At 38.7% G+C, this 17,960-nt stretch overlaps 1 protein-coding gene across 2 annotated transcripts in view; it reads left to right on the top strand.

Annotated features, from left to right (window-relative positions):
* OSBPL2 (oxysterol binding protein like 2) overlaps positions 1 to 17,960 on the top strand; it is a 34,849-nt gene that overhangs the window by 9,042 nt on the left and 7,847 nt on the right. Inside the window, exons 3-10 of one of the 2 annotated variants that reach the window (XM_032126893.1) lie at positions 2,998 to 3,162; positions 10,109 to 10,256; positions 10,509 to 10,584; positions 11,801 to 11,935; positions 12,987 to 13,084; positions 13,761 to 13,943; positions 16,484 to 16,591; positions 17,490 to 17,579. In XM_032126893.1, coding sequence (XP_031982784.1) covers positions 3,126 to 3,162; positions 10,109 to 10,256; positions 10,509 to 10,584; positions 11,801 to 11,935; positions 12,987 to 13,084; positions 13,761 to 13,943; positions 16,484 to 16,591; positions 17,490 to 17,579 — 875 coding nt within the window. In that variant the 5' untranslated portion in view covers positions 2,998 to 3,125. Of the gene's footprint in view, positions 1 to 2,997; positions 3,163 to 6,984; positions 7,010 to 10,108; positions 10,257 to 10,508; positions 10,585 to 11,800; positions 11,936 to 12,986; positions 13,085 to 13,760; positions 13,944 to 16,483; positions 16,592 to 17,489; positions 17,580 to 17,960 lie in introns of those variants that run through there. The other variant, XM_032126894.1, reaches the window with a different exon arrangement.

The raw sequence follows: 17,960 nt of genomic DNA, 5'->3' as shown, positions 1-17,960 counted from the left end.
TGCTTTTGAGTTGTTGTGCAGTACCAATGACACTTTTTAACAGCAAAAATACAAAAATAAAAATAAATGTAGCCATTTGTACTCATGCACACAAATCCCATCATAAATCAAATTAGTTCGTACCAATCCGTAGCCTTAAAATATGAGGAAGTAGATAAGCTTTGTTGCTTGTTTCTGTAAACCACAAAATCTGTACTGGTTGTGGTCAGGGGTGTGTTGTCATCATTAAATGAGGCATTTCCAGTTCTCTTAACGTGCCTCTACTTTTCCCTGTTATTGATGAGATGGTTTGGTGAGTGCAGCTGGGCTGAGATCCCCAGGGAAAGCACATTTCGGGGTGTCTGTGCCTTGGGCACCCAGGCTCAGCCCCTTGGCCCTGCCTGGAAAGTGAAGCCCACTAAGGTAATTTTAGGCTTTAAACCAGCAAACCTCAGCTGCTGAAACAGTGTTCTCTCAACAAGTGAAGTCTGTGTGGAAACCTGTTTGTTACATTCCTAATGATTACTGTGTAGGCAAGAAAATGTCCAGATAGGCTTTGTGTTTCTTCTACACTGTGGGACTGAAAGGTGAGACCATGATAGGATGTTTTTGCTTTATGAAAGATTTTCCAGGGCAGCAGCTGGTCCTGAGCTCCTGAAGGCCTGTCTGATACAGGAGTGTTGCACCCTTCCTTCTGTGGCAATTTTGATAAATGTTGCTAACCACAGTTGCTGGTGTGCAAGTGAATTCTTCTGGGAACATCAGGGACATGGGGGAGGAAATACAGATTACAGATGCTGAATATGAAGCAACCGGGATGTTTCTGTCTTTTGGCATTTCAGCCAAGTAACTTTTGCTCTCAGTAAGTGAACAGGATTTAATCCCAACTTTTTGGCTCATAAAATCTGAATGCTGTTACCATTGTGTGTTCAGCTACATGCAAATTCATGTTAATCTCTGCTATATAAAAGAACTGAATGTAAAAGGAGTGATATAAGTGTGAAGTTATTCCTAGTGTAACTCAGCAAAATATATTCTTTTACCCTTTTTAAAATGTTCCTAGCACCTTAGGACAATTTGTGACTGTTATTTAAAGTGACTTTAATGAATATTTTGTATATAACTTACATACGTATGATTGAACTTTCATTTTCAAATAGAAGTGAGCTTCAGGTGTGGCATGAGGTAGACATCAGGAGAGCACAACATAACGCTGCTTTTCATTTGTCTTTGATTCTGGTCACTTCATTTGTACTTGGTGAGTGTTTTTATGGGAAAGCTTCGTCGTCTCTGCAGTGAAACTTTGCACTGTGGGATGTAGTTCCACTTCACAAGGCCTTTTGTAATGCAATTATTATTGTGCAGGAGAGGGGAGAGGGAAAAATGGCACTCATCTGTATGACCTTATTTATTCTAAGTTTCTTTAATGATATTTGACAGTTTTTTAAGTCATAATTTTTTTCTAAGTGTACAAGTGTTTTCTTCTGTACAAGACTAAACACGAAAAGGAAAGATGGAAGAAAACATGGAGAAAATAATGTAGTTGTAATGCTGATCATGAGAGAGCTGTATCTTGTACATCTATAAGTTCCTTCTGGAAATACTGGCTGCTGTTTTGCTAGAAGGATTCAGTGCTTGCAGACAATTGAAACCATAAATGTCTTGCATCTTCAAAGATACTTGGAGGGTGAAGACTTGTAAATACAATATTGCTGGTGCACAGATTGATATAAAATCTTACAGTAGCAAGGAAATGGGAGGTTCCTAAGGGAGAAGTGACAAACTGAAATACCTGGCCTTGAAAGATGTAAAATAATTCAAGGCAAACACTAAATTCATTAACTTAGATGAGTTCTGTAATGGGCTGGTTTAGCTCCTTCTTCTGAATGGACAGTTAGAAGAACTGTATGTATGTGAGACATTCAAACAGCTTTTGTTCTGGGCAGTGAAGGGAAAAAGACTTGACACACAGTCTGGTTTCTTGCAGAGAAGAAGAAGGAATTGGCTTCAAACATGGTAAACTCTTCTCCTAGGAGCAGAGTGTGCTTCTGGCTTTGTTTCTCTTAATTAGAATGGAATTGTGCAAGTTATAATTACTCTGGAGAAACTACTGTCACAAAAGCAGTGGAATCTTCAGGATCAGAAAAAAATTGAGACTGACAGATTGAGGTTGTTTTGGAGGAGATATTGATAGCATTGCCATGCTGTCATTTATTGTGGTGTACTTGGCTCGTTGTTGGAAGCTGGTGAACATTTGTAAGAGTGGAAACGGAATTTTCTCATTCTTCTCCTTAAACTAGAATTGGGTGAGGTAAAAATGTTTGCGTTACACCATTGCCAACCATCTGGAAAAAATCTAATTTAGTGTATCGATGAAGTAGAGCTGGATTGCTACATAAATCTGTAAGTTATTTGCAGAGTGCGTGGTTCTACTGAGGAAAAGTTTGTTGGTTCTTTACATTCCTTCTAGAAGGAAAAATCTCCAGTTGTCTCTTCAGGAGTGCATAGCAGTAGCCTGACGAAACTTCTCTCAGGGTCACTACATATTGGTTGCATGATGTACAGTCAGGCCCAACATTTTCATGCAGTGGTCAGATTTTGAGATACAAAGGTTCTTTCTTGTTCCCAGCTTTCTTGCTTAAGGATGCAGGAAGGCTTATCCTCTTGCTAAGGAGAATTTTTGGGTTGCCAGCTGGCTTTTTCTTCTGTCAGTTCTCTGCTCCGTCTAGCTGTACTTGCCCGAAATTTACCTTGCTGTAAATAAGATATGTTTTACAGTAATGTATATGAAGTATTTATACAAACAGAAGTGTGGCACTTCTCTCAGCTGTCCTTGTGGCAGGCAGTAGCTGTCTTCAAAATTACTGTGATATCAAAGATAGCTGTTTACTTATGAATGCAAAAATCCATCTTTTGCCATGGGAAGAAACAAAAAAATTAGTGTTTGTCAAGTGTGAGTGTTTGTACACAGGAGAACTGTGGAAGATGCTAATTTTGTTTCCCTGTCTTGTCAAATAGATCCTCTAAAGCAGCTGGGTATTTGCAAGAGAAGACCCTGACAGCATACAGATACTTAATCTCTAAATCAAGTTCAACAATGCATTAGAGGAAGCTGCACTGGCTGCACAGAGGTTTCACACTGAAGGATGAACAGTGAAGAAGAGTTTTATGATGCCGTTACGGGTGAGTGATGGGCACAGTGCCAAGGGGAAGAAAACCCCTATAAATTGCATTGTGTGTGTTGTAATATACAGCTGTTAATAGTAAATCAAAAGTAAACTTGTGCTGATAAAACTTGTAGTGCTGTCTTCTGAAAGTAGACAGGGAAAATTATAACTCATGTTCAGGCTTGGAAATGAGGGGTTTTTTTGTTAAAGCTTAATGCTGGTTATTATTTCATCACTGTAACAGTCCTTTAATGGCTAGGTCTTGCTTTCATTTTCTGTGAAAAGCAATTTAATAGCAGCTTGAGAAGTAATGCTTTTAAGACCCTTTGAAAGGTGAAATATTTTCTGTGGGTTGTTTTTATTGTTATTTTATTCTTTTTTTTTATTTTAATAAAACCCTTATCCTAAAGAATTGAAGTAGAAAATGTTTTTCTGGTCAGAAAAAAATTACTGTAAAATTATGTTTTCAAGATAGGGAGCAAAAAGTCTTTGCAATCCTGTTTTTTTCTAAAGAAAGCAAACATGAAGCACTTCACACTTGAGCAGTGTATCAAATAGTACTTTGCTTTGAACTAATAAGGATGAATAGTTATTTATAAGAACTTTAGATGGTTTTAGTGGTGAAATAAAATGCTTGAAGTATTTTAATAAACAAAAAGGAAATCCTCTCAAAGATCTCAAACAATTTTAAAGTCTTCCACTGAAACGTCTCTTGATCAATTGTGTAGCAGAGGTGAAATGAGAAATACTCAGTGTACAGCTGTTAATGTAAAATCACAGGAACAAAAAGAGAATAATGGTAACTGTGAAAGCTGAAGGAATGGAAGTAGCATGGTAGGGTAAGGTAGACTTAGACATGGCTGGTTGCAAATTCATGTGAGGAGTAAACAGAGGGGGCTGGGTGAAGCAGTGTGACTGACAGCAGACTGTACAGGACTTGTCACAACTGTGTCACAGAGGACAGAAGGAAATTTAGTTTGCATTCATGCCAGCTAGGTGTGATGGGGACTAGTACTCCAAATCCATCTGTAAAATCAAACCTTTGTACCATTGAAGTCTTGAAAACACAATGGGTTGTTTCTGTATGTCATTTGTAATCTTTCAGTTGCAAGAGCTCAGGGTCACTGCCATAAATGAACTAGATTTTTTTTCCACTAAAAAAGGTGGGAAAAGAAATGTGCCTCTAAGCATGAGGTCTGTGTTGTACAGCTTTGATGGTGATGCATTCCTTTGTCCCTTGCTGCAGAACTGCACAGCCCTCAGTGTTTGACTCATCTGCATTTAGATACTCTGGTTTTGTCCTCTTTCCTCTTCTTTTTCCCCTCTACCTCAAAAGGTTGATTCCCCCTGCAGTGCTCCAGGTGGTGGTGACTGAGCTATTGTGCATGAGCTGTTCTTGTACCTGCAGTCGTGGCTGACTGCTCAGAACTGGGGTGTTGTGTATCAGTTCTGTGAGCACTCCTTGTTCCATCTTCATTTTATTCTTCCTCAGGGGGGAATGTGCTGGCAGGAGATAAGTTTAAATATATATATGTTATATGTGTTCCCTTGGAGCCTGATACTTGGGTTAAGGGGAGTGCTAAGTTTGGAATACTTTGCTTCAGATTTGTTCTCCCTCAGGACTGTCTTTAAGGACAGGTGCTCAATCCCTTTCTGCTGCTGGATTTTAGGAGATGCTGACAGTTTGATGAGTTACTTGCACAGACCTAGTGAAGTCAGACCTAGCTCTTTGTAGCTGTGTCTTGTCTAGGTCAGAAATGTGATGCAGAGAACAACTGTAAATGAGCCTCTCTGCATTCATGTTCCTGGCTGCTGCTGTCTGTAGTAACTCTTTGCTCCTGTTAACACTGTGGATCTTTCACATGGTGCTTTAGTGAATTTTTTAGGTGTTAATGGGTCCTGGTAGTGCCTGCCTGTCTCTTAGTTTTTTAATGGTCTGGACATGGTAGGTATAGGCACAGTACTCCCAGGAGATCAAGTCCACAGTCAAGGTCTCTTCTGAGCTTCCAGGTTTCCCAGTGACAACTTCAGGATTTGGGCTTCCAAATTTTGATTTAAAAAAATGAAATGCCCTTGGCAGACTCCTCAGTCTGCTCTTTCCAAGGATGCTCTCCTTGTTTTTAGGTCAGATCAGCAGAAGGGCAGAATCTGCCTTTAGATGTGCGTCTTCTGCTCAAAGTCTAGGATTGGGATGTGGCTGCCAGGAATGAGCACATTTTCCAGCTGTGTTTTAGCATTGAGATGAAAACAGTGTGTGCACCATACTTTTCTCTTGCTCCTGCTGTGTCCTGGGCCCTGGTTGCCCTAGAAGGAGCTGCGATATGTTCCCAGAGTTCACTGATTTTAGGAATTGGGTACTGTGGTTTGTGTCCTGTAGGGAGTAAACCAGGCTTAGAGCACTTGGACTCTGTGGGAGTTACTCTGCAGCACTCTCAGCAGCAGCCCAGGTAGTTTTCTGCCTCCTTTAAGATAGTATGGGCTCACTCCTTGAGGAAGTCACAGCTTTTCTATAGTTACTAATTGATGATATCCACTTCTAGAATATGAATCTCTCCGAAGGACACCCCTGAGGTTTGGTGTAGTGGATTTAACTCCTTGGCTAAGAAGTTTCCTGCTTCTGACACTGTCCCCGTCTCATCCAAGAGATGCTCATGGGAGGGAATTGTGTGCTGTATGGTTGGGAATCCTGGCAGATGGTTTGTCCCTGACTGGATGATGATTGCACTTGTGGAGGTGCAGCATGGACTGGGGTGTCGATGAATCGAGGGGATGAATCAAGTTGATGACAAAGAGAGTTTCCATGGGGAGAAGTTTCTTTGCAGTCAGAAGTTATTAACATTGCTGACACTTGACAGCCTTACCTCATAAATGAGTACTCCCATTGGGAATCCCTTGGGAATGTTACCTGTGATCTCACTTAATTCCAGACATCACAGCTGTCAAGAATCTACTTTTTCTCAAATTCCAGTGGAAGCCTTCTATGAGGCAGGATCATGATAAATGTGGTCAATCCTTTGATGAATTTCAGATTCTTTGAAATTTTCTGAGAGACAAGGAGCATATAGTTTTGGTCTATGTCACCTTGGGTGTGTTAATGTCATCACAGATGTTTTAAAGACTCTGTGCCTCTTTTAGAGCTGTCTCCTTCATTAATATTGTCAGGTATCTTTTTGCCGAAGTGTTTTGTGAAAGGGTTGCCACAAAGCAGGAAAATGCCTGGCTGTTTACCAGAGTAATTTATTTTTGAGAACATGGATAGTTTAATTTTGCTTTTTTAAATATTAGCCTGCAGTTCCATGGAAATCTGTTCTGTGCCCATGAGGCTCAGCTGGTTCATCCAGCCAGGTGTATTTGTTGTTCTCTGTTGCTTTCTCGTGGGGAGCAGGAAGTGAGGTTACCTGCCAAACTGATATATTTTCATTGTATCTGGATCAGACTGAATCGATGGCTGTGTAAGTATTGCAGATGTTGTGAAAGGCCAGCCTGCCTCCAATCAGCTACAGCTTGTGACTGTGGCCTTATATTGGAAAGTGGAGAATGGTTAATTTCTGGCAAAGAAAAGTAATACCTCTTGCTTCACTCGCTGCCTACACTTCCAGCTGTTTATCCCTATTCCTTATGCTTTTTTTAGATCTGAAGGCTCTCAGTACCAAGGTATTTTGATTGCCTTTCTGCCTTGGCTGACAAGGTGTAATTGGTACTTAGGGGAGTTGCTGACTGTCCGCAGGGGAGGTCTCGTGTCTCTGTCTGTGACTCACAGAACCAGGGCCTCTGCTGCCTTGGCTGATGTGCAGCACAGTCTGAGTGGACTTGTTTCAGTTGCAGGATGTGGAAGAGGAAGGCTAAGAGAACTAAAGTTACTGGCAAGTCACTTTTCTTTAAGCTCTTGAAATAGATTTATGTTGGCACCTAACTTAAGTATTCTGCTTTGAAAATTTAAGACTTTCTAAAAGCTTCTGTTTCACTCTTAACACACGTAAATGGAACTTCTGATTAAGCTAATTGTTGACTTTGTATTTCTGTCTGTAGTCCCCTATCCTCCTTTTAAATCTGCATCTTTATCCTTACTCCCAGTGGCTTTTCAGTATGAAAACTGTCCTGTAAGTAACTCTTACCTACTCAGTTTCTCAAGTTCAGAGCTTTATTGGCAGCTGGTGTAAGGCTCTTTTTGGAACTTAGAAAAACTACAACATGTCATTTCTGTAAGCTGTTTTTCTTCCAGAACTGCCTCCTCTCTGAAGAACAGTGTCTGGATAGTTCTTCATAGAACTATAATACCTAGAACTTCATTGAGAAGCATCTTCCAAAACTTTCTCAATGAGCTTGTAGTGGATAAGTCATGTGATGCTATGGTTGAAAGTGTAGTTGAAAGTCTATGATTATCTGGCTGTGTACCACAGTGGTTTTGTTGTTTCAGTTTTTTTTAAGTAATTAAGTGGAAGTGCAATCTAATAAAAGCAAACTTTACCCTTCTGAAGTAATTCCTTTTCTGGAGAAAGGATTTAATTTTTATTGTTTGTCTGCAAGACATTCATTTTAATTGGCATTTATTTACTTACCAATGACATATTGTTGTCCATAAATAATATATATACTTGAATCTAAATTCCTGTTGTGCTTTACAGGAACAGGGCAAAACAATTCTGAATCATAGGAAACAGAAAAACTAATGTGGATAACACAATGACCATTGATAGGATTTGCAGGGTTTCAGGTACAATGTAAAGACTGAAATTACAGTAACATTTTTCAGAACTATTCCTCTGTAATCCAGTGGACTATTCCTGTTGTGAAGCATTACTTTTACATTTAGGTGTGTTTATCTCATTGAAGTGCTGCTGTTCCTTACATTGTGTGAACTTGATCAGTTTTTTGGGTAAGGGCACATGTACCAGAAAGCTCATTCTTCTTTTTCCCAACTTCATAGTTATACTAATAAGTTATTTTGCTGCTCTTACTGTAACTGGTTCAAACAAAGCTAATATATGGTTAAAAATACTATTTTAAAATCATAAATATTTGGTTGTGAGTTGACTGAAGGTTTTTTTAAGACAGGTGTTTCAGGGTAGTCTTCATTTTAATGACCTGAATCTGTATGTGACTGTCATGCTTTCCAATTGAGTACTAAGACTGCCAAGGTGTGGTTATTGCTGTGTAATTACATTCTTGTGACATCAAAATGTAGGAGACAGGGCAAGACATGACATCACCCATTACACCTGCTGTTTACCAAGTAAGATCCTATCACTGGGACTTCCTGGTGCAGTTCTGAATGTTATTGCCATGGTCTTGATCCCTGAAAAAAGTGCAGCTTTTTGTTTCTGGAATGTGTGCCTTGCATGAATTGCTCTAATACAGCAAAAGCAGCCATTGAAGAAGTTAAAACGAAGTTGAAGTACTGCTTTTTTAAAAAGTTAATGGCAGAGGATCACAGCATTTTAGTCTATTTAAAATTGAAATGGAAATAATCTTTGTCACAACTGATTTCTTTACTCCATTAGAGTGTTTACAGGCTTTGTAATATTTCAGAATCTTTCTGTACCCACAGCTGGACTCTGGGCCAGGCTGTAACTGAGTGTGATGGCAACTCAGCACAAAGACAAGGGGCTGCCCAGGTTGTGACAGCTGAATGAAAGGAATGCAAGAATTGTTATGTATTCCTTCAAACTATGGCAAAATTTGTACGCCAGCAAATACCCACATTTTCATGTTGCTTTTTGATTCTGACTCTTAAATTGGAAGCTGGAAACTCAAGTCTTTCTTGAGGAAGAATTGACCCTTTTGGCACTCAGGAAGGACTTAATGATCTTAGAATTAATTTCAGCAAAGATGTTCCTTTATTACAGTGAACGATCAGCAGTGTTTTCTGTTGTAGTACTGTGGCAGTAGTGAAGGATTGTATTAATTGATCGTTTTAGGGTTCTCTGCGGTGATGCTGTTGTGGTTGACAAATGTTTTGTTTCTGCAGTCAGTCTGGGTAGCAGCACTGAGGGGAGGCCTCTTGCTGTTGATTGAGACCCAAGGGTGTGTGTAGGGGTGCATAGAATGCTCTTAAAATCTTCTTATTCAAAGCCAAAGCAAAAATTGTCATTATTTTTATTACTATTTCTGTAATTTATGTTACTAAAAAATAAAATCATTAGACTGGAATCTTAGATTGTTAGTTTAGTCCAGCTTTTACTTAGGGCTGCTTAATACAAAAGTTTGTGTTCTACAGATTCCTGGTGGTTTAACATTTTTGGGATTAAAGCCGTTCCAAGCATATTGCTGCAAGCTGGGGTATGGTTACAGTGGTGTTTCCAGTAGCTCTTGACCAAGTGGGTGGATTTGGGACATAGGAAACGCAGCCACCTCCTGTAGGTAATGCTGTGGGTCACTTGTAGAGCTGAGGGAATGATTCATCCTGGTCTCCACATGTTCCTGCTGCAGCCATTAGGGAAGTGTTATATGGTTTGCACATATGGGTGGCAAAAAGAAGTTTGAAATCCTACATTTCTGTGGTTCCAGTTGCCTGGGTGTGTTTGCCCCTGCATTGTGAAATGGCCATTTTCTCTTTTCTCTTTTTTCTTTTTCTCCTTGCCTGTTAGCAGCCTAAGTTTAATTTATTTAAGGTCTTTGAGGAAAACTACAGAACTGAACCAAATTATTTTAATTACGCTGCAGCTCTGAAAAAGAGACAATACAGCTAATCTGATTAGGAGTTACTTGAGAGCTTTTAAGATTCTAAATTAGTTTTATATTCAGCAGTGTGAAAAATGATAATTCTTGATTCATATACAATAATTGGCTCATAATACTCCTGGAAATTAGGTCTCTTAATAAAAGGTTTTCACTCTGATACTCTTTGAAATAAACTAACCTGGTCTAAGTGTCCTTCAGGTGTGACACTTGCAAAATGTGAGTGGCACTCTGTGGCATGGTAAGATTCCAAAGAAAACTGTTGCCTTTTGGTTTTTATACAGGCTTTGATTCTGACAATTCTTCAGGAGACTTTTCAGAAGCAAATCATAAAGTTCCAGAAATGCTTGATCTAGATCCACACCAAAGCAGTAGGACTGGAAAGCATAATGGAGAGACAGAGATACAAGAGAATGGGATTAAGAGACACAGGTAAACACATAGAGCTGCATAGGAAATGAGAGGTGAGCACGTGCTGGCTCATAGCTTTTGGGGTGGTGCTGTTCTCGTGGGAGAGGGTAATTCTCTGGAACTGAAAAGTCATTTCACGTGTCTGCTTCCTGTGCCAAGTCTGGGGTGATGCTTTGCTTCCCTTGTAAGTTGCCTCCATACCTGCAAAAGAAAATGGCTTGTTGTATAATGGGCTGATAATGACAGCTGGATTTTTTTTTTTTTCCATTACAGGACATCATTACCTGCCCCAATGTTTTCTAGAAGTGATTTTAGTGTGTGGAGCATATTAAAAAAATGCATTGGACTGGTAAGTTAGCTTGAATGAAGCATCTGTGTTAGGGCTCCTAATGTCAGCTGGTTAGTTTCATTGTTAAACATCAAGACACAGAATAACACCTGGTGCATTTTTCTTTGTTTTCGCTAGGAAACAATTTTAAACTGCAACTCTAAATCTCAGCATTTATTTATTAACAGTACTATTTCCATATCTTCTTTAGCTGTTAGAGCATGTGGATTGGTGTTTCTGAAGCTGTCCTTTAAGAACTAGGCTAAAGCCATTAAAATATAGTCAAATATGTTTGATTGACACAATGCTCTCTTACCTGCTTTTTTTATTCTTTTCTTAGCAAAATGTGATTTAGGGCTTTATTTTATAAATTCATGTCATCTAGGACATACAGCTGTACTCTCAAAACTCCTTTTGGTGGGATTAGTGACCCATCTACTAGAACCTTTTGCCTGGACCAAATCAGTTTAAGTCGGTTAAGGTTAACATTTTTCTTCCCTTACTGCCTGTGCCAAGGTGAGGAAAATGTTGCATTAGCTTCATCTGGTGGCCTTCTGCTTTCTCTTAAGTTTTAAGCACTTACATTAATGCTTTAATGCTCAGTCACAAGTGCAACTTCGTAATTAAACAGCCAAATTTGCTTGGGTATAGTAAAAGACCGGGGGAATTGGAAATCTCTGCGTGAACTTCGTGTCTGTCTTGTATCCACATGTGAAACCAGAAATGGTCTGACACAAATAACAGGTTGCTTAAATAAAGTCACTAAAATCTGGTAGAGCAATTCAAGTACTATTCTTTATGTAAATGTTCCTTTCAAAAAATAATTTGTGGTTGCTGCAGTACAATGGATAGATTTTATGCAAATAAGCCTGTGAGGGTTTCCAAGGAGTGTGTGGCACTTGAGTATCAGCACAGAGCTGGGTTAGCACATTATTGCTGCTACCTATGGAAGTTTTAACCTCTTCTGCTTTACACAGACCACAGCAGAGAAGGTAGCATTCTCTGGGAATTTATTAGGTTAGCTGGATCAATATTTTAAGTTGTTATTTGAGATTGCAAGTAGGGTTCTGCAATGCTTCCAGCTGTAGCATTTGGAGGTCTGCTCCAGGCTTGCCAAATATCCTTTGAGGAATACTATAAATAAACTCACCCACAACTTATTTTGAAAATTCTTGTTGTTGCCAGTTGTTAACTTAGTGTTGTGTCTAAGAAGTGAACCTGCCCTTTGGTTATGTAGGAGCTGTCCAAGATTACGATGCCCATTGTCTTCAACGAGCCCTTGAGTTTCCTTCAAAGGATAACAGAATATATGGAGCATATATACCTCATTAATAAGGCTTGTAGTCATGCAGATCCCCTGGAAAGAATGCAGGTAAGAACCCCTACCACCTTCTGGGTAGTTCAGAAGTTGGTTTTTTTTTCTCATGGTCTTTGATTTTAAGATAATTTCTCACTTCAGTGTATTTCTTTCTCAGGGGCTACCGTAAGAATGCCCAATTTGTCTGTCTAGATGAGTTTCTTCTTTCGTAGTGGCTGTATCGAATATTTGTGACACTTTCACACTCCATGCTGTGCACAGAGTTTGAAACAAAAGTCTAGAGCAGGAAAGTGCCACAACTGACCATGCCCAAGGATCTCAATTCATTTAACTGTGACCCTTTTTGTGGTTTTATAGTTGTGAGGATGAAATCTTGGCTTCATGTCACTCTAAATTGCTTTGTTGAGTGGCCTCATGATTTTGAAGTTATGGATGAAAAATTGTTGTGACAGAGCCAACTTTTGCTTCTCTTTTTTTCTCCAAAACTGGGTGTTACTGGGATTAGGATATAGTACCTGGCTGGTCTCACACCAAGGAAGTGAATATGGTGACACCTGTGTGCATCAGGTTATGCTGGTATTGCTCACAGCTCTGATTTATTTAAGTGAAACTGGAGTGTTTATCTTGGATCCTGTGTTTGTGGGGTCCATACCTCCATTTCCCAGCCTGCAGGAGCTCCTCAGTGTCACCTGAACCTGCTGGCATGGTTCAAGAAGTCACGTCTGTGCTGAAATAGTTCTTTCCTGGCACTAGGAAAGCGAGGCTCTGTTCCCAACAAGCTGAGGGTGGGGGACAGTCAAAGTGGGGAAAAGTAGATTTAAAAAACCAGGCTGATCTCGTAGAGGTAGGTGGGGCAGAATGTAACCTGGCAGAATTTACCACAGAAAATAATTCCTGTTGGAAATGAGATTCTTAATAAGTGCTTATATTTCCCCACTTCTATATCATTTATCCCATGGCTTACAAATGTTTTGGCCTTAAACAATATAAAGCAATTCCTTTGTAGAATACTAATAAAATACTGTATGTGCAACAAATATAATATATTCAACTTAGAGTTTTAATGCACTATTCTCATAACAATGTGTTCTTAATTTGCTTACAGGCTGTAGCTGCTTTTGCAGTCTCTGCTGTAGCTTCTCAGTGGGAGAGAACTGGCAAACCATTTAACCCGCTGTTAGGAGAAACCTATGAATTAACCAGGTAGTAATTACTTTAAATTGGGAGCTGGGGTTGTTTGTGTTCTTGAGTTAGCAGACTCTCACACTGGTTTGGTTGTAGTAAAATACCAGTAAAATATATTTCAGAGTATAGCTAAAATTCTTTTCTTCAAACTACCTCAAAATTTCTGGGAAGTTGTTAAAAAGCTAATAATTTTATTTCTAAGTTTAGGCAGAATATTCAGAGAATTATTTAGAGGAAAATTGGCTCATGTTCTTCCACCAAAGACACTTCCTGAACAGACACTATTAATTAATTTAAATATTGTTTTGTTGATCATGTCAGATAGAGAAATTAGTCTGAAGGACTTTCGGCTTCCTCAAATCAATGGGTGATATGTCTGCAGTGGAGTAAAGAATTTTCAGTCAGACCTTTTCATGCTGCCCACGGGGTCTCTGTATTTTCATGAGTTATTTCAGTGAAACTTCTTCAGATGCTTTTCTGGGTAGAAACCTGGTTTGAGGTATAAAAAGAAAGCGTTCAGAGTAGAAATCCTTTCATTTCATTAATTGTAAATGTGTCATGGAACTAGAAAAGGAAAAATTTCACCTTCAGTTTAATCTAAAAATACTTCACATTTTTTTAAAGTATCAACTCTTTTCTCTTGCAATATTAAAAATATACTTACTATTTAATACTCTTCTTTTGTTGTTGCCAGGGAGGATTTAGGATTTAGGTTTATATCTGAACAAGTCAGCCACCACCCACCTATTAGTGCATTTTATTCTGAAGGCCTCAATAAGGACTTCATATTTCATGGATCAATCTATCCCAAACTAAAATTCTGGGGAAAGAGTATAGAAGCAGAGCCTCGGGGAACAATTACTTTGGAGCTTCTGAAGTGAGTATGAGAAATAAATAACTTTTTTTACTTATTGGTGATAACCCTGTTGGCTTTTCAGGGATGATTACCTAAAAACCCCTTGCTGAAGAGGTTGTAAGAATTGATTTACAAGTTAATTTTCACTGCTTAATTTCAGAGCTGTTTTTTTAATTTGTGTTATGCTTCTATAGCTGTAGCAGTTTGACCCCGTTTTTCCAGCTTGAAAATTAGCATTTCTTACAAATTGATTGCTACTGAAAGCTAGTTCTGTGAAGACATGTAAAATTTAAATATAGAGATAAAATTCTCTTACTGGGCTGTTCACGCTCATCTCAGTTTTCAATATTGCTGTTGGTTTTGGTGGTTTGTGTGAGTGTTTGTGTGGAAAGAGCTGCATCTCACAATAACTGTTCTGTGGTAAGGCAGACAAGCAGAAACTTGTCAGGATTGCCACTTGCAGAGAAGGATCAGCTTCCTACTGAAATCAAGAATGTCTCTCCAGATTGCTCCCATTCTTGTCTCTCATAAATTATGTGACGTGCCATGAGTTGTTTTGTGCCCTGATGGTACAAAGACTCTGGAACTTCCCCAAGTGGGACACGAGGATGCACTAGAACAATTGCAAATAAAGTATTCTGCAATTGGTGCTTTTATAAAAGCCTTTCTGAGGCCTAACTCTGAGGTGGTTTTGAAATGTTGACTTAAGAAAGTTCTAGGCATTTGGTTTTAATGAAAAATCAACTTGCCTGCCATAGCAAGCATTGACTTTTCCTGTACTTTCTTTTGGAAGTAGTTTAATTTTTTAGCTGTTGGCATCTAATATTCCAAAGTTCATAAAAGTATGAACTGGTCTTGAAGATAAATGGTGATGGAAGTAAAGGAAATTTCTTCTGAATGTAGAAGGAACTGTGAATGTTAGTGCAGAATGCAGGTGTTACCAAAATAATGTTTGTTCCTTCAGAGCCTTTATGTAGGATACTGTTAAAATTCTTGCTGAGCCTAATCAAGGCTGAGATTTAAACTGGAATATAAACAATTAAAGCATTTATTTTAAATAATTGCTTCAAGTTAGCAGCAGAAGTTAAAATGAAATTTTGAGCCTCTCAGTGTTGTGATTCAGACCATTCTGTTGCTTTGAGTAGTCTGAGAACAGCTCAAGGCCTGAGTGAACAAGGAGCTGTTTGGGAAGCAAAGCTGGGAGTCAGTATTAAATTGTGCCTTTATGCTAACCATGACTATTTTTCAGAGCATTAGAAGACACTTTTCCCTCACTTCTCCAACACAATAAGTGCTTCAGTTCATCAGCACTGACCATAAGTGCCTTGTGTTGTGTTTTGGTTTATGCTATAAAGCTTCTGCTGTCAAAATAGTTCAGGAATAAAACTGTGTTTAAAGGCTGGGGGGAAGAATTTGAGGGATTCTGGTTTTTTTTCCCCCCAGTTGAAGAGTTGTCATTGTTCTAAAGACTCCTTGAAGAAAAGGAGCTGTGGGAAATAGTGAGACTTCAATGATCTGTTATTTCTCTGTACTGGAAAATGACAGATGGGTTGGAAACATTAGCTAGGAGTGTTCTCTCCATGCTCACTGGATGTAGAAGTACAAGGCACTTTTTACAGAGGACACTGCTTTTTCTGTGTTTTGTATTAAAATAGAGTTTACAAGCTTTCCTAAGATGGATTGACTGCCAACCAGGTAACTTCAGTATTTCTCCTACCCGCGTGGAAAGATGAGTGTGAATAGGTGGCTTTGACTCTGCTATTGACAATAGGATCCTGTTGTTTAACTTTTTGATCATTTATATGATAATGTCTTTTAGGGATTTAGACTGTATTAACTCACCTTTAAAGATTTTCACAAAACAATAAACCAAAAATGAAATCAAATGGAAAATCAATTCTAGGATTTTTCCTTTTTCTCAGTAAATCTTTGGGGAAAGGATGGAATTGAATAGTAAACTGAATTTTAAAATGTCATGGTTGTGGAGCTTGCAGTAGTGCTGTTGTGTCCCACTAGTGTTAAATAACTGACTTAAACAAAGCAAAAACCACTCACACCCCAAAATTACCTTTAGTGGCACTGGAACAGGCCTCAAATACTGATGAGGAAACTTGTGACGTGTTTGTGGAAACCACTTACGCAATTTACTGCTGCAGCAATTGAATAGAAGATACTATTGGGCATTAGTTTGTTAGTCTGGTTCTCCTGCAGATATTATGTTTTATCACTTACAACTTTACAAGTGCAAATTTAAAAGATGAATTCCTGAACTGCACTTTATGTAGGGCTGAAATTTGTAATCCAAGGCACAGCAGCTGTAAAACTTATGTGAGAAGGGAGAAAAATAAGGGTAATATCACTGTATGAACTTGCACCAGTGTTTGGATACAACACATTGTTGGCTTGTAAAGAACAGTCTGTTCCTCTTCTGTTATGAAGCTGAGTGCTGGCTGTTCAGAGGAGTGTTACATATTTTGCCCTGCCATGAACAGAATTGAAAACAGGCTTGCATTCCATCTCATGCTCAAGAAAATGATTTCCTTCTCTTATTTCCTTGACAGGCACAATGAAGCTTACACATGGACAAATCCAACCTGTTGTGTACATAATGTAATTATTGGTAAACTGTGGTTAGAGCAGTACGGAGTGGTAGAAATTGTAAATCACAGGTAATGCTGATCATGAACCCAGGGGCTGTAGGGATTGTTGTGGTCATTGTGTTACAGAGCAGATTTGATTTTTGTCAGACACACAGGAAGCTTTGTTTTGTAGCTCCAAAGTCTCGTGGGGATTTTTTTTGTCTTTTTGTGGGGTTGTTTTTTACTTCTCCTGATAAATGCAAATTATCCCTAGGCCTGGGCTTACTATCATAACGTTATTAATGAAAAGGCACAAAGCCAGATGGCCTATGGAGTGCAAAGGTTTTACATCTGTGAGTTATCCATCCAAATTCAGCCCCATTAACAGAGAACAGAAATTAAATTTAACTCCAGAACCATTAAATGAAATAATTGTCAGAGGCAGATTGGACCTCCTCGGTGTTGATTGTGATTTGTCACTTTTTTAGTTTAGATAATGGAGAATGTCTTAAATTAAGGGCACAGCACAGAAAAATGACTGTAGAGTTGGGAAATGTGAATTTAGAGAGCATCAACTGCTCTGTCAACTGCCTGTATAAAAGCTTTTTACTTACATAAAATAAATTACCTTCTAAATGATGAGGGAGGGAATTTTGTGAGAGCTATTACTCCTGCATGTGTTGCTCTCTCAATAAATGAGAGCTTCAGTCCAATGAGCTGCTGTTTAATACTTCTCACAGATTGAAATCTGCAATCCTGTCTCCTGTACTTGCACAAAATTTGTTAGTTCTGTGGAATTTTGAAATTTGTGTGCTATTTTTAATGCCCGGGTCAGACAATAAACCATAGTTAAATAAAAATAATTGTGTATATAACTAACCACCAGCTAACTGTAACTATATTAAAAAAGCTAAGTAAGTTTGAAAAGTAAATTTTTTAATGTATTTGTGGGCTTGCTTCTCTAAGCGTGTACTTATTTCCTCCACAGTACTGGAGATAAATGTGTCCTTAATTTTAAACCGTGTGGACTGTTTGGGAAAGAGCTTCACAGAGTAGAGGGATATATCCAGGACAAGCAGTAAGTGATAAAAGCCTCTTGATCTCTCTGTTTTTAAACACTGGGGCATTTCTTTTGCTTGCATAGTGACCACAGCTGATGTGACTGTAAAGTTGCTACCAATGTAATTTGTAACCCATTTTTGTTCTCTGTGTCAGTATTAAACCCCCTGACTCCAAGATGATCATTTTCAAGCGTTATTAGAAAAACTCTCCAGTCCAGCTTTTGGAAATAAAGGGAAAATGCAGAGTAGTTGCAACTGATTTACTATTGTACAGTCATAATTCCAGTCTTCAGTTTTAAATAATGAGAATGTGGTTGTTAGAAGTTTTTAATTAACCCAAACCTGTTTTGTGACTCTGAGTCTCTGTATTATAATTGGCTTTGATGTACCCACATTCA

The sequence above is a fragment of the Corvus moneduloides genome, chromosome 17 (assembly GCF_009650955.1).
Source record: "Corvus moneduloides isolate bCorMon1 chromosome 17, bCorMon1.pri, whole genome shotgun sequence".
Classification (NCBI taxonomy): Eukaryota; Metazoa; Chordata; class Aves; order Passeriformes; family Corvidae; genus Corvus; species Corvus moneduloides.
This window is presented reverse-complemented; position numbering and strand designations above follow the sequence as displayed.